This window comes from Armigeres subalbatus, chromosome 1 (genome assembly GCF_024139115.2).
Source record: "Armigeres subalbatus isolate Guangzhou_Male chromosome 1, GZ_Asu_2, whole genome shotgun sequence".
NCBI lineage: Eukaryota > Metazoa > Arthropoda > Insecta > Diptera > Culicidae > Armigeres > Armigeres subalbatus.
The window spans coordinates 144,618,117-144,635,140 of NC_085139.1; the positions used below are offsets into that span (position 1 = coordinate 144,618,117).

Consider the following 17,024-nt stretch of genomic DNA (forward strand, 5'->3'; position numbering starts at 1 on the left):
GAGGTAGCTTCGCGTTTGACTATCATTTTCTAATTGACGAGATCCGACAACGCATTGCTCGGATAAAGCGGCTGGAGGAGAGGCTCGGGCAACGAATCAACATAGACCGACTAGAAGATCAAAAACTGTAAAGAGATTGTTCGTTGAAGAACTTGGAACTCGAATAGTGTTTGTTCTGGAAGGTAGCAATGTAGAAGAGAAATGGGCGGCGAAGAATGCTTTTATCGAAACCGGCGAGAACAACTTGGGTGAGCTGCGCATTAAACGAAAAGAATGGATTACATATGTTACGCGGCGGAAGATTTAGGAGCGTAGAGTAGCAAAGGCTGAGAAACGGGAAGAACCAGAGGAGTAAATTACGAGTCCCGTCAACGGTATGTTTATATGTAAGTGGGAGTCGGGCGTTGACCGATGAAGAAAGGATGGCTCAGCATCCAGAGATTATTGCCTCGTTACTCACTGACTTGGAAAGCTGAAATGTTGGTTCGAGCACTTTGAACAGTTTCTTCAAGTCTCCATCAGTGTTCTTCAATGAGCAGCCATCCGACGCATGAAGTCTAAAAAGGCCCCCAAGGTAGATAGGCTTTCGGCGGAGGTATTCGGGCTGACCCTATGCTGTCTGTGCGAATGTTGAAGCAACTATTATTTGTATCGGCCTTATTTATGGATACTGCTCCTTGACTTGTTTCTTGTTTTTGTGATTTAGTAAGCACGCATGTTAACAATTAGAAGCAACGAAATTGGTGCTTTATACCTTTTTTTGGCGATAAGATGTTCAATGAGATGGAAAACGGGACAGTTCCCATAAAAAAGCACATTTTGCCCAATCCTGAAAATTTTATTAATAGAATTTATAAACTTTAAATACTATCATCAATAAGAAATCTATAAATGCCCTATATTTGCTAGATTGAATTAGGGCTGAATAGTTAGAAACAAAGCCATTCTGATTATGTATTTAATAATTAGTTTTATTTCCAAATGTTTTGAATAAACAAATTGCTAATAATTCTACACAGCATGGAAGTTGTCATTTCCAATATCAATACCTATAATCAAACCCCATAGATTCAAAAGTTAAATCTAAATACATTACGTTTATACAAGTCCTACGTCTTCTCGCGGTTATGTTTAAAACATTACCCATTGCTCGTTTTTATTTCTCTCGACGACGTTTCGCTCAGGGCGTATTCACGTATCGGCGCTACACACCAACACTCCTCCTCGTGAAGTAGCCCAATCCTCCTTCTCATCCTCCTCGGTTCGGCGGTTGTGCCAAACCCATCTCTGACGCAAACTTCCTGATCTTCAACGGCCCAAGCGGTTTAGTCAGGACGTCCGCGATCATTTCCTCAGACGTACAGTAACGTAGCTCGATCTCTCCTGATGCACATCGCTCCTTGGTGTAGTGATAGCGGGTGTCAATGTGCTTAGATCTGCGCTTCTGCTGATCGAGTGCCACGAAGTCCATACATCCCTTATTGTCTTCGTAGATGATGGTTGCGCAGTTCTGCTCCATGTTCAGCTCGCCTAACAGTCGTCGTAGCCAGATTGCTTGTTGCGTAGCCTCCGACAAGGCTACATACTTGCCCTACATGTCGACGTTGTTACGCTGCCTTATTTCCGACTGGTCCAGCTAATCATTGCTCCTCCTAGTTGAAACAGTAACCGCTGCATGACTTACGATCGCTGGTATCGCCAGCCAGTCAGCATCGCAATAACCGACCAAGAGCAGCTTCTCGCAGCTTCCTCCACCGAGCTTCAGACCGTATTCCATCGTGTTGATCAAATATCGCACAATTCTTCTAGCTTCGAGCCAGTCCAGCTCCGTCGGGCAGCTTACTTTGCGGCTCAGGATTCCCACGCTTGCCGCGATGTCCGGCCGCGTATTCGTAGCCAGGTACAGAAGAGATCCGATCAGCTTATGGTACTCAACGTTGTCCTTCAGTCTTCGACTCTCGTTCATCAACTTGAAATACCCAGTGTCTAGGGGAAACTTTGAACCCTTGGCGCCCTCCATGCCAAAGCGTTTGATCCGCATCCCGTGTGACACGAATTCCCAGAAAACAGTTGACGTTTCCGAGCTTGGAGATCTTCAACTTGTTCTGCAACGCTTCTTCGATCTTCGCAATCTCCTCCTGCCGTGCGCATCCGATTAGTATGTCGTCTACATATATTATGAGACGCTTTCGATACAAACAGGTGTCGGCAGTACACTGTTCGAATCCCATACCGATCAGAATCTCCGTGATAGTCTTATGCCACACTCTGGCCGCCTGCTTCAGGCCGTAAATGCTTTTACGAAGCCTGCAGACCTGCCCTTCTTTCCCTTTTATGGCAAACCCAGGCGGTTGCCGCATATAAACCTCTTCCGACAGCGTGCCATATAAATAGGCCGTTTTGACGTCCAAATGTTTGACGATCCAGTTGTGGTGGCCGGCGACGGTCAGGAATACACGAAGAGTACACTGCTGAGCGACCGGAGCAAAAATCTCGTCATAGTCCGATCCAAAACGCTGGGCGAACCCTTGCGCGACAAGCCCTGGCCTTATACCTTTCGACGTTTTCTTCGGCATCGTACTTCCGCTTACGTACTTACTCCCGATTACGTTCCGTTTCGCCGGGAACGAGAACCTCCCATGTCTGGTTGGACATCAATAAACAGTACTCCTCTGTCATCCCAGCTACCAACTTCTTCTTCTCGCCGCAAGTAATCGCTTCCTTGTACGTGGTCGGTTCGTCTGTTTCGAGTGCTACCATGCCCATCTCGTAATCGCTGAATCTCACTGGCAACTGTCCGCGGGTTGCACGTCGCCGATCCGGCTGCTCCGCCGGCTGTCCGCCGCTTGGCTGGACTTCTCCTTCAGATTCGGCACCATTTTCTTCTCCACTCGAAAACACTTCCGAAGTATCGTAAAAGTCTTCCGCTTCATCACTATTCGGCTTCTCGTTCCTTTTCGGCAGCGGGTCCAACTCCACAATCGAATCATCAGCATCTGGAACATTTGCTGGCACTTCCGTCGATTTTCCCGCCGGCGGCAGTCCTTCCGACGCCGACGATCTTCCCTGTGCCTTCTCCGATCCGAATTCCAGGTTCTCCATGAAGCGAACGTCACGGCTTATGGTGATTCTTCCGGTGTCCTTATCCAAAAAACGGTACGCTTTCTGTTGATTGCAGTACCCCACGAATACCATCTTGCGCGCCTTCACTTCCATCTTTCTGCGTCTTTCCGCTGTATCTCCTTAGATCCACGGTCGGCAGTCTTTGGGAACGGAGTCCGCGACATCTTCCCCTCCAGGCAGCACCGACAGACCGTACGTACACCACAGTCCACCAGTTTCATACCTTCAGCCGCACCGCTCTTGTGAACCGTCCTGATCGCTTCCGCATCCCGATGGCCGAGACGCCTGTGCCACGTATGTTGGCAGTTGTGTGTGTGAGAACGATCGACACTCACCATCGCTTGATCCGGAACACGAAGTCTGTAGAGACTGCCGTAGCGATCGGCCACCGCCGCTACTTCGCCGCTCTTCTTGAAAATCTGGCAGCTATGTTCCCCAAATTCAACACGGAAGCATTTATTGGTAAGCGTACTTACCGAAATCAATCCACTTGCGAGCTTCGGGACGATCAACACGTCGGATAGGATTATGTCCACCGGAGATCCGTCTTCCTTGACACCGGTAATCCGTCCGGTACCGATACCTTCCACCACGGCCTTCTCACCGTCAGCTAGCATCACGCTCATCCCTTTCGATTCCTGCAGCTCGTCGAAGAATACTCTGCTTCCCGTCATGTGCTTCGAAGCCCCGCTGTCGACAAACCAGCTAGTGGACTCCACTTTCCCGGCAACCCATGCCAGGGGTCCGTCGAAGACGTTTTGCACTTGCTTCGCTTTATCCGACTCGTCCTTCCGTTGTTTACCTTCATCCGGCTTCCTTCCGGACGCCTTCTGGTGGCTCCTACAATTCCGCTTCAGGTAACCGGGTTTCTTGCACGAAAAACATACCTGCGTCTCCTGGTTTCCACTGGCACCACTGTCGTTCCGTGGTGGGTGATTCTTCGGACGATAGTCCACCTTCAGTGCCTTGCCACCCGTCGCTCCCGAGTTTGTACTTCACCAATTCCAGCGTTAGATCCGCGCTGGGACGCTGCTCTAGTGCGGTCACCAGAGCATCAAAAGAATCCGGCAAAAAGCAAAGCAGCATCGCGACCTTTAACTTATCTGGGAGGGGATCACCTACATTCGCAATTCGCTGAAGCAACTCCGTGAACCGCTGCAGATGTTCCTCCATATCGGCGTCTTCTTTCAACTCCAGATGGGTGAGTTTCTTTAGAAGATAGACTTCAGACCCCTTATCGTGGTAGTCCTTCAAGGCTTGCCACGCATCTTTCGCACTGGTGCAGCTCCTCACATGGCTTGTTTTGCTGTTATCAATACAAAGGCCAATCGTCGTACGGGCTTTCAGATCCGCCTTGGTCCAATCGTCGGTGACCGGTTGTGGTTGGGGCTTGCTGATTACATCCCACAAATCCTCCCGAACCAACAACATCTCCATACGAAATCTCCAGGATTGGTAGTTGTGGTTCGACAGCCTCGGGAGTGGGAACCTCTGTTGATCCGCCATCTTCCTCTTCCACTCTCCGAACTAGTGCTCGCGGCGATGAAAACTTTCCCGACACTTTTCCGACGTTTACGACCGAAACTTTACTCGACTCGCGCTACTTTCGCTGTGCCCATAACCTGTTGGCGGACAGACGGGCGGACACCGGGACAAATCCTCCGGAAACGTGACAATAAGCGCGAAATAAAACGAAATATAACTGCGGACTCAAAATTACAACGTGTTTGTTTTATTTCAATGAATTCAGAATGACAAGAGTAAAAGTACAGGGTTGAACTCAAGGGTTTGTTTTTCTTTCTCTCGACGACGTTTCGCTCAGGGCGTATTCACGTATCGGCGCTACACACCAACAACCCCTAGGACCAGCATCAAGGTAGGAGGCTTATCAAGCTGAAGAACATCAACCTAACGAGAGTTCACTGAACGAACGTAAGCATACTCATTTAGTCCTTTCCATTGTTCACCAGGATGTCAACAAACATTGTTTTGTGGATGACGTGACACACCGCTGAGAAGAACGAAATCTTTATCATTTATAACATACTGTAGAAAAAATGAATTTCATCTGCCTTTATGCAAAATATTAAATCTCTTGAAATACTTTCAAAACTTAATGAATTTTTACATACCGTTTTAACTCAAATCCCGATAATGACTCATATTCCTAATACAAACATTTTAGAGCCCTAAAGCTAAAAATTTCTTCGATTTTCTGTACTGAGGATCAATGTTGTAGATCCTATGGAGAACATGACACGAATAACGCTAAAATGGCCGTTTCAAATCTATTGTTTGCAAGACGAGTTGGATGGTCTAGTGGCTATCGCTCCTGACTTATAAGCAGGAAGTCGTGAGTTCAGTCGCAGGCTCGCCCCTTTTCTATTTTGTTTTCCTATCTTAGTTACACCTTTTACATTAACAATTATAAAACCGCCTGTGGCACCTATGAGAGACCGTAAAGTTCTCTACATCTTTCTAAGTAGGGGTAAAACTATATCCATGCTACCCCATCTCAGCATTCGCAAGGACGTGTGCAGAACAGATCTTGACAGTTGGAGAGTGTTTTGCTTCCATCTAAGAGAAAGTGATTAATCCCAAATCAATATCTGGTGGTAACGGATGAAAGTGATGCAGTTCTCATGCAGTAGTCTAGGCATGTGCCACCTACGAATTTGTGTGAATTGCTTATTGCTAATTGTTATACTTAATGCTAATTTGAAGTCTATTGATCGGAATGAGTTAAAGTTTGAGTTTGAGTTAAAACGGTATAAGTCGAGAGGATTTTAGTCGTAAACATCTAGCAGTCATGTTATTGGATTGAAATTAATGTTCATGAATCACATTGGACACATTCAAATCATGTGGGACATCTGGTTATCCGCTGATAATATTCAATTTAAGATAATTTCAAAGTTCCAAGAGCAAGATTTCTTTTTATCTACAAACGTCCACGTTTGGTTTTGTTGCATACTCTAATTTGCATGTGATGAATCATATAATATGCTCTAATGGAACAACAACGGTCATTTTAAGCGATCGTTGCAGCATTTTCGAACGTAATGAATTCTTTCCGAGGTTAGTTGTATCCGAAAAAAAAACTCGCGAAGAGATTCTACCGAAGATTCATTAATCCCGAGAAGGTGGAAATTTCGATAATAACATCAGCATACCACCGTTTGCCAAACATATTTAATATTCACTATACGTTGATCGACTAATTCAACATGCATGGTCATTCATTTTTCTCTCGTAGGCCGATATGGCTCCACATTGGGGTTCATGCTCTCAGTTTTCCTTTATTATGGCGAGCAGGTCCCACAATGAACGGAGAGAGCACGGCGCACTGTGCCGCACTCCGATACCGTAATATTGGTTGAATATAAATGATGCGCGGTGCTCTGGGCGGTTGGGGAGGTCGAAGACGAAAGCTACGCCAAGTTGAATGCAAGCTGGAGCCCAATTCAGTACGTTCGGAAACCTTGCAACGCCGAGATGCGACCAGTCGTGTGGTTTTCGGTGGATGTTTTGATATCGTGGTTTCGGAGGCGATTCCTTGATTTGGTTTCGCGCTTGTGGCAAACCGCCAGTTCACACTCCAAGGCATACATACACGGAAGTTCGGTCAGAAAGAACGACGTGTCGTGTTCCAAGATACGGTCCGATACCGGTTGAGGCAGAATAAACTAACAACAAGGATTAGTCGAGGGAATGGCTTCTGTAAGAAGTAATAAGACACGAAAATAGCAATAATTTATAGCTGCCCAGGAGATTAAGGACACCACGACAAACCAGAAGTTTTTTTTGCATTCTACCTCGTCCCGTGAGGCGCCACATGCATGGGTGACATGCGATATTTGGGCGACTAGAATGATGGTTGTACACGCTGCGGCTGACGGCGAAGCTGATGATGACAATGATAATCATTATGATGGCTGTCTACAGTGTGTCAGGAAGTACATGTTGGAGGAGAGGGTATTAATATCGCTTCCGAGGGCGACCGGATGACGGAGAATGTCGGAAGTCATAGAGGAAAGAAAGGTGATATTAGGATTGGAAATTGCTATGTTCAATCGGGCTTATGTAATCGAATGGTGAAAAGAGAGCGTGTGTGATCGGGGTGTAAAGTGGTTACCGATTGCTCAATCATTATCACAAGTAGCGGAAGAGAATGTGGAAAATTCTGACGGGTAGTATGTATGGCGCTGAGTGGAAATATTTAGAGGCAGCTCAAAAATGGAGAACCAAAAAGTGTTTCTAAATGATCCCTGGAGACTCGTTTCCTAAAAGCATGACAAAAGCGTAGTTATCCGGCTGACAGTATTTTATGAATCGGTTGAGCTAATTCATAATTAATGATAAATTTTACGGGATGTTACACAGGTTCGGTGGTTTCAAAATCAAGTTTCTAGCTTTCTTCCACGAAACATATTTTAAAATTTTATTCAGTAATTGTATTGCTAGGTATTCAAATTTTGAAATTTGATCTCAAGATTTGTAAACTTATTTGCTTTTTTCGATTTGTAGAAACTCATAGATTGAATCCCAAAAGTGCATTCCTTTGTGTCTGTTTGCATTCTGTCTCTCGCTGTTCATCAATGCTATGGAAAAATCATGTCTACATTTATTTTGTGATGTTGGGCAATATGAAGGCTCTAGAGATAGAAGGTGGTAGCTCTGCTAAACATTCACAAACACATAAAGCAAGATGCTCAAATCTCATCTGTTGGTAATTTATAGGGAAAGCAAACCCCGCATTAATACACTTAGGTGTCTAGAAGATATTCAAACTGTCTATAATTTAGAAGATATTATTTTATTCATGCTAAAAATAATAGTAACTTTGATCTAGTAAATTGTGGACCAACATTCGAAAAGGACAGTTTCAGTTATTTAAAGATGTCCAGTCCAGTCCAGTTTTTCCTGTTTAAACAAGGCTTTGCGCACGAATTACGTAGCGCTTGACGGGGAGAGAGGGGGTTGAGCAGCCGTTACTTATTGTGATACAGGGGAAGGGGAGTTTATGAATCGTTACGTAACAAAATAACCAAATTAAAGAAAAACAAAATCGGATACGCACTTTCGAGCGATCACCATCCTTAATGCCGTCTACAAAGTGATATCCCAGATCATCTTCCGTCGTCTGTGACCAATAATGAATGAGTTCGTGAAAAGTTATCAAGCCAGCTTCGTTGACGGCTATTCGACAACGGACCAGATGTTGACAGTACGGAAAATTCTTAAAAAATGTCGTGAATACCAGGTCCCAACGCACCATCCGCTTATCGATTTTAAGGCGGCATGTGACAGTATAGACCGCGTAGAGCTATGGAAAATTATAGACGAAACTAGCTTCCCTGGGAAGCTTACCAGACTGCTCATAGCAACAGTGGATGGTGTGCAAAACTGTGTGAAGATGTCGGGCGAACAGTTCGTTTCAATCGCGCCAGGGACTAAGACAAGATGGACTTTCGTGCCTGTTGTTCAACATTGCGCTCGAAAGTTTTATGCGGAGAACCGGGGTACGTTTTTCAACAGATCCGGTCAATTTATTTGTTTCGCTGATGACTGGTGGTGAATGCATCGAAAACAAAGATGATCAATGAATTCGTCTACCGTGGATCCTTGCTAACGGCTCATAATAATGTTAGTCGTGAAATACGAAGCCGCATTATTTGTGCAAGTCGGGCCTAATACGGGCTCCATAAGAAACTGCGATGCGAAAAAGATTCACCACTGCACCAAATGTCTCATATACAAAAAGCTGATAAGATCGGTAGTCCTCTACGGGCATGCAACTTAGACCATGCTCGAGGAGCATTACAAGCAAGGATGTTATCGATCATTTAGTAATGTGCCTTCGATCATTTAGTAGTTTTTTTCAATAACTTATTTCAGAGGCTAAATTTCAAAATGTGTTGTATGGTGGACTTCTAGTGCAAAGGTTTATCTACAACTCTGCCTGTTTGAATTTCACTAATAACGGAGCTATAGCGTTAGTAACAGTAACTTGGACTAAATGATTGCATATTGTGTTATCATTTGGGAAAATGTCTTTTTACACGTTTTTTATTCACTTTGTTCAATTAAAAGGCTGAAAGTACCCCACAATAAACAGGCCAGTGTATCAATAATTAAGTGGAAATTGTCCATAGAAAAGCAAGTTTGAAACCTTAACAAAAAGAAAACAAGCAGATAAATTCGAAAGTAATTTCCAATGTAAAATGGGAAAGTGCCAATAAAAAATAACAAATGTTCCATAATTAATACTGAAATGTTCCATAAAATATGCAAAATGCGCCATTAAATAAAACAAAATTTTCCATAACTAGTAGGAAAAAGTTCCACAGATATCATAACATGTTCCATTCTTATGTTGAAAATGTTCCATAAAAAATATAGAATGTTCCATAAATAATATAGAATGTTCCATGGAAAATGAACAATAATTCCTTAACAGTACGAGTAATGTCCTTAAAAAAATGAGTTTATAATGTTTTTTTTTCTTCCATTCGAAGCCCCCTTGATTTTTTAAAAACACTACAGTGGATAAGTGCACCCTGATGGTCAACTGTCTCTATAATTCAAAATGATGTAATTTATGGAACATTTCGCATTCTTTATTGGTGCAATTTAATTGTTTTATGGAATTTTTCATCTGGCATACCACATCACAGATCCTATTTCAATGTCGCAAACCCATGTTGTATGTGTTGCTAGCAATCAGGCGAATTAAATTTTGATCACACACTTTTAAGCTCACCCACTCAAATTTGAGTTCAATTCGACACATTGAGTAAATTCTATCACATTACACATTACTATAATCTTAGATAATTCAATACCAAATTTTCAAAACGACTTATCTGCTTTCGTAAACAAAGATTGAAACGTCGATTCGACGAATCTGATAGCACTCCCACGCAAACTAACACCATCAACAGGTAGCAGAAACCCTCACTTACGTTTTGGTGGTGTTGGTTTGCGTGGGAGTGCGATCAGATTCGTCAAATCGACGTTTGAATCTTTGTTTACAAAAGCAGATAAGTCGTTTTGAAAATTTAGTATTGAATTAATACATAGATCGCTCACTGGGGCATCCCTGCTTGAAATCGAGAGGAAACAGTGTACTCAGCACCTCTATCGGTCGTTGGGTGAATTAAACGCTGTGGGTGCGCATTTTAATAAAATCAGTCCGGTGCATTTTATTTTGACAATTAAAATTGACATTTGACACGTGCACGGATAAATTCATTTAACCGGATTAAAGTATTGCAACAAATGTAAAATTGGCTTAAACATTGAAGAAAGAGAACATAATGAAAGGAAGTCTTTCATGTCGATATGGGATGTTTATAGTATTGCAACACATGCAAAATTGGCTTAAACATTGAAGAAAGAGAACATAATGAAAGGAAGTCTTTCATGTCGATATGGGATGTTTATACTTAGTAAAAATTACCTACTTCGGTAATTCGTTTACCGAATTCTCAATTCTATAAGACAGTAGTAATTCATTCCCATTTGAAATTACGTGAATTAATCCCGGCGTTTGAATCGCACTTAAATATATTGAATGTACGAAATCTTGTGTAAACAAAAGATATTTTAGTTGCAAGATAAAGATTGTTGCTGTCGTCGCTGTCCGGAACATCTTTTGCTGGCAAGGATAGGGCGCTTATTGTCATTGAAGGAAAAATCCATACGATTTGACAGTTCTGCACCCAACATGTTTCAGACAGCCGACCGATAGTCATGTGAAAAGCGCTGCTATTTTGTTGCCAGGTGTTCACATTGAGTGGTGTATCTATGTATTAATTATCTAAGCTATAATACTCCAGCTGGGTGTCATCCATATCTCGCACAATGGGTTTGTTTTGCAGCCAACATTGCGCAAATGGTCCCCACTGACATTTCTGGATCCAAATCAGAATCAAATCAGATTTTTGTAAACAAAACAAATACTACCATGCATTTTACTTTGAGATGTTGGCTGCAAAAACATGGCGTCGTTCCGCCCACCTGTAATACTCACAATTATGCACGCTTAGTTCAGTTCACCCAAATATGGGTGAAGAGTACCTAAAATCGCCAAAAAGTGCACATACCTAGATATGGGTGAAATATCCTTTACCCATATATGAGTAAACCGACTTCACCCATATATGGGTACTTGAATGGGTACTTGAATGGGAGAAATTTATCGGTAATATTCACCCAAATTTGGGTATTTTTTTCGTCGTTTTGTTTTGATAGGATTTTCAATTATTTATATGATAATAAATAACATTGAAATTTAATTGAAAACAAGCAAAGAAGCAAATTTATTAAAACAAAATATAAAATAAATGGAATGAATTATTGGCAGTGGCTGGTTTCCTACCCACCGCTGCCAGCATCCAGGCGCTATCGTGTATGCGCAAATAGCCAGCATGAGTTAACTCCCAGAAATGTGTATGGCGAAAGACATCTAACGCGGATTTTCTCGAAAGTAGGAACTTTTTCGAGAAAACTATTTGGTACCAGTTAAGCAGGAAGGTGTCCGCTACTACGCCTACCAAATACTTTTTCGATTAAAGTGTTTAATTTCGAGAAATTCAACCTTAGATGCCTTTCGCCATACTGATTTCAGAAAGTTAACTCCTAGTGTGCCGCTGTAATCTCGCTCAAAGTAGGCAATTCATTGAGCATAATATAATTTAGAATACATTAATAACTAGTGTCGTGCTGGTACCAGCAGCTGCACCATGTGGTGATGAAGAAACGGACTGCTATTGGCGAGCGTCGGAAAGGAATCAGGATATCAAATTCTCCCAGCAACTCAAGATATTGCGACCATATTCTCAGATCCAGCATGATCCGTTAGACTCGAAGCGCCGTGTCGAACACCTGAGAATTATTTACAAAATTATCTTCCATTGTTATTGTTCAATATAATGATATACCTTACCTGACAGGTGCGCGTGATCCGGCAATATTCGATCGTAAACTAGCAGTCCAGCCAACAGTAATCCATTCATATATAGGGCATTTTGTCCAATGCCGGCATCGAGCGCGTTGTAACGGAACATCAAGTGTACTTGAATATCAAAAGGTGCCACAGTGTATGGGAACAGTTATTTCCGGAACGTAGAATCAACTGTTACGACGTATACCCAACTGTTGCGAGGAGAAAAAGGTCACTTTGGAAATGGATGAGAATAAAATTTAAACTTACTAAATAGGAGGAGAAAATTATTTTGAGCTTTTAGTGGAATGTCTTCACTTGTCATAAGACGAGTTCGTACTATCCCATTTAATTCCACCACTTGATTGTAACTTGACAGATACGTATTAGGGTCTCGCCGACATTTCTCACCAACACGTACGCACAGTTTGTGGTTGCAAATAATCCCATTTGATTTTGCCGTGACAGCTGCTCGTGGTTGCAAACAAACTGAGTAAAAGTGTGCGTGAAGTGTGCGTGTACGTACACGCTCGAAGAAAGCCTAATTGGAACTGAAGTCGGGTCAAGTACGAGACACTGAAGACGGCCTTACTGTTGAGGTCGAAATACGTATCTGTCAACTTACAATCAAGTGGTGGAATTAAATGGGATTGTTTAAACTCGTCTTATGACAGGTGAAAACATTCCACTAAAAAGCTCAAAATAATTTTCTTATCACAAGTCAGTCAAATGCCGCTTGGTGCGTTTTGGCTGAACCCCGATCATACCATATTGTAAGCAAGCATGCATCTATGGGAGCATCCATAAATTACGTAACGCTTAGAGGGAGAGGGAAGGTTGACTGAAGTATGACGATTCATATAAAACATTCAGATGCTCCATACAAAAAGTGTGACATGGGGGGGGGGGTTGAAAATGGCCGAATTTCGCGTTACGTAATTATTGGATCTTTCCTATTTGTTTGAATTAAATTTTCACTTAATTTGGCAGTCTGATATGTTGGCGAGCACATACAGAATAACAAGAGCCGAAAAAGTCATAGCCCAGGTTCATTGTAGTACATTCAACGTCACATCATGCGCTAAAAAAAGGGAAAATTAGTAAAATGAAATTCTATATCTTTTGCTGTCTGTTTAGTTGGAAATACATACAGAATAATTAGAGCCACAATCCTAATATCAACCTAGCTAACCAACACAGCATAGTGGTAATGCTCTTCGGCTCTTGGAACTATGCCATCAGCGCGAAGCATTTTTAGTCCACAGGTGTTGGCGCAATGCGGTTCTTGATTTTCGGAAGGCCTAATTCATTGTAGCATCACCAACATTAACATTGAGCGTTCACTTGTTACTAAAAGATAACTTAAATATGATAGATGCATGCATGCACAACTAAGGCAAGACGGCCACCCCATTTTTATACATAAAAGTGCATCACCATTTCAAGTAGAATAGTATACCATAATGTAATATTCTAAGAGTGAAATTAGTAGTGATTTAATTTCATTGCAAATTTTCACATTTCATTGCAACTATTCTAATCTGAATCTGAACTAAAATAAAACAAACTCACAGGCGTCCCGAGCCGTCTTCTATTCACGTTTGATTTTTTTCCATTAAATGAAAATTCCATTTAATGATTATGTTGCTGCTAAGGATGGCGCCGTAAATGCAAAGTGGATTGATTCGTATATTAAATTACGCATTCATGCACCAAAACAATTGAAAAATAATTGAATCTCGTGATTCATTCTTGGTTCAAACCTGCAGAAAATAGAACTGAGCGGTATAACAGTTTCAAGCTTTTGAATCTCGACTGTTATAAAAAATGAATCTTGAGCCACTGCTGGGAAAAAGCATGATTCTGTAACCGTTGGTTACATTCCTAACTTGTGGCTCCACCACAATTCCAAATCAATCCCTCCCACGACTAGATACCCCCGATTCAAATATGAATACAGTATCATAAAATGAGACAGTTGGCACTCACGCAGTGACCTGATGCCTGTTTCACTCTCACGGCCATCCGTCACGCTGCAGTGACAGGTCAGTGTCGAGCAGTTTGAGCAGAGGCAAAAGATACACAGCCCTGTTGTAATCGCGTCGAGCCCACAGATGGAGCGCAAGTGTTATGCTCTACAGGCTGTAAAAACATAATGCGAACAACATTATTAATATTTTATCGGATTTTTGTATAAAAAGCCCGTCATTCCCTACAGCTGGCTCTTTGGCTGAACTTTTCTAGAAAGGTCTAGAAGTGCGCGCGTGTGTAGATTTGTATTAAATTAAGAGGTTAGAAATGAATACCTCCCATGTGGTGCAATTGTTTTAATTTGGTGTTTTTGTTTCTTTGTTAGGTTCAGTTAGTTTGTATAATTGCTAGCACTGATAGAAATTGTTAGTAATGTGTTAGTAGCAGTTACAGTTGTTAAAAATATGTATGTACAGTGTTAATGAGTGTTAGTATAAAGCTAAAACTATTTCTATATTTAGTTCTTAGTTAAAACACGTTGAAAAGCAAACAACACAACAAAGAAAACGTTAAAACCTACAAGAAAAAGGTAAAATTATATTGTAAAACTGTTAACATGTGAAACAATGAGATAGTGACGTCACAGGGGTCTAATTTGTGGTTAGGTCCAAAGCATGGGCCTTTTTCTATGTTTTTGAACTACTCTCCAGCAACCTCGGTGGCGAGAATGGCCACAGAGCGTCGGCCTTAGCAGCGCACCGTTGTGTCATCAGCCAAATCTGCCATTGTCCATGGCATCCCGAAGGTTCATCGCAAAGGAACCACGAAATCCGGCCGTACTTCACGATTCCGAAGTCCCGCCGTCAGATTACGTCACCAAAGTAGAGACGTCATGCCGCCAATGATCGCTAGCGCCTGTCGCTAGGAAAGACGCTTCCGATGCCACTATCCGCCATCTTCGTCAGCATCTGCTGAACTGGTTCATCGTAGTTCCGAATGGACTATCAGTGTACGGGACCGGAGGTTCCCAATCTAAACCGCAAGTATAAAACACCCCCTGCAAAAGTGACGTCATAGGAATAAATAAGACGATGTTTTGAACTGAGCCAGTAGTTCCTAATTTCAAGAGCATAGCCCTAGGTTGAAATGTTTCCACCACTTTTGCTATTTTTCCGCTTTGTCGGGTCCACAAAGGGACCATCAGGCCTCGCCTTTCTAGGAACAACACAAAACCCCCTTCTAGATTTCAATGTTTTTCATGTTATCTACAGCTATGAGCATCATTTAGTGAAACACCATTGGGTAAGACAATAAATATTGTGCTCCTGCTTGATACGACAGTCCTCAGCTACGGAATTGAGAGATAAGTCCGCATAAAACGACCCCGAGATCCTTAATCCCTGAGCAGGCAAGTTTCAATTGGCGCCCACCTAAAAATGACTTGAATCTTTCATTTTCCCCTGGGGAGGGCGAGAAAAATAGTGCCCTATTTTTAATTAACTAGCTTCGTTCTCCTAACGAAGAAACTTGATAGAATTCTGATAGCCAAATTTGGATTCTTTATCCTCACCTGGCTGAAGCCACCCCTAGAATAACAAATTATTAGGAAACGCGAGAACAAATTATAGGTATTCAAATGCGTGTGAACCGTCGTTTAGTTTTTTCCTTTTTAATTCAATTCGATTGATTGCAATCGTCGCGTAGAATATCAAATTTTAATTGATTTCATGCAATTAATCAATAAGTTTTGCTGACCCGTATCAGACTCGTTGAGAAACACTATCGAAGTGAAATCCAAAGAGATGTCGAATCGATCGACTTCCGAGAAATAAAATCCAGATATGCGGCCATCGTGGTCGTTGGTACGGAATTCCGTATAATTCCACCAGAAAAAGCACCGCGCACTAGCCAAAATTCCTCCGCGAAATATACAAACTCGAATACAAGTCCGTGAAACAACGCGAATTCGCTAGAAACGATAATTTCCAATCCCTCGCCTCAGTAACCGAAGTAATGATTTAAAACACAATTCATTATCACGCATAATGATTGTAAACATCCGAGGCACTACCACCCATTTACTGTTTGGAAACTCTTTTCCAAAAAAATGTAAACACACAAACAGAATTCTTTATTCACTTTTCTCCTGAATAAATCAGCGAGAGTAATACACTTCACTTTCTCGGGTCTAATTCCTGAGGATAATTAATTAATTTGGGCTGTTTTGAGCGGACATTTCCCAGCCTCAACGGCAGGTTGTTGATGTGCTCTGCTGTATCCTCCCCACCCTCGATCGGGACCAACTCGAAGAACGAGTTGGCGGTTTTTACTTCCCATCGCAGGCAGCATATTCGGTGAACGATCAAAGTAGAATCTGAAACCGAAACTGATCAATGAAAATTCTTCAGATCAGTCGTTTGATTGAGTATTTACTCACCATTCATCCGTCCGGACGCGGGCGAAAACAAAGCACGAATGTTGCTGAAACTAGAATAACAAATTATTAATTAGTCAACTCCAATGTTTACAATTTATTACCCTCACTTGGAAACATCCTAATTGAACATTCGCGCTGAAAGTTCTTCGTCGGGCCGATCCTCCGAACAGTTCGATGGAAGCAGACCGGCAAATGATTAAAATTCGATCACGCACCTGTAAATCGCGGAAACATTTCGGTATCGAACACAATCTTGGTTCGTTTCGTCGTCGCGGTAAACGTTGTAAACGCGGTTTCGCGGACCGTTGTTTTAGCGCCGAACGTAAACATTGAGAAGTTAGACGATTTGACAGATCAATTACATATCAGTATGAGTAGTGATTCCCCTTTGTGAGAGCTTTGCTTCTTCGCAAAAGCGAAGAAGGTATTCAAGCGATATCTTTGAGAAGGTACTATTCACGGAAAACCAAAAAATATTCATTAACATTGGAATCTTTGGGAGTGCTTTTGTTCTTCACCTCAAGGAAGAAGGTAAATAAGCGTAAA

The 17,024-nt window shown here is 42.2% G+C and overlaps 1 protein-coding gene and 2 long non-coding RNA genes across 5 annotated transcripts; 1 reads left to right on the forward strand and 2 right to left on the reverse strand.

The window, feature by feature from the left end:
• Positions 1–2,595: 2,595 nt before the first annotated feature.
• LOC134206610 (uncharacterized) lies at positions 2,596–3,195 on the reverse strand. Its single transcript, XM_062682340.1, has one exon. The coding sequence runs from the start codon at positions 3,193–3,195 to the stop codon at positions 2,596–2,598; it is 600 nt and encodes a 199-aa protein (XP_062538324.1).
• Positions 3,196–12,405: 9,210 nt separating this feature from the next.
• Positions 12,406–15,146, forward strand: LOC134207019 (uncharacterized). Of its 3 annotated transcripts, none has more exons than XR_009978342.1 (3): positions 12,406–14,507; positions 14,563–14,630; positions 14,707–15,146. It is a non-coding gene; the product is annotated as an uncharacterized LOC134207019 (long non-coding RNA). The 3 variants fall into 3 exon arrangements; XR_009978343.1 differs by having other exon boundaries at positions 12,406–14,361; positions 14,427–14,630; XR_009978341.1 differs by having other exon boundaries at positions 12,406–14,630.
• Positions 15,147–15,281: 135 nt separating this feature from the next.
• Positions 15,282–16,934, reverse strand: LOC134207037 (uncharacterized). The gene is made up of 3 exons (XR_009978346.1): positions 16,580–16,934; positions 16,479–16,528; positions 15,282–16,415 (listed from the first exon to the last, which is right to left on the reverse strand). It is a non-coding gene; the product is annotated as an uncharacterized LOC134207037 (long non-coding RNA).
• Positions 16,935–17,024: the final 90 nt, after the last annotated feature.

What these genes read in the sequence shown, in the direction of transcription:
- LOC134206610 (XM_062682340.1), bottom strand. Translation starts at nt 3,195, where the DNA reads ATGGTATTCGTGGGGTACTGCAATCAACAGAAAGCGTACCGTTTTTTG.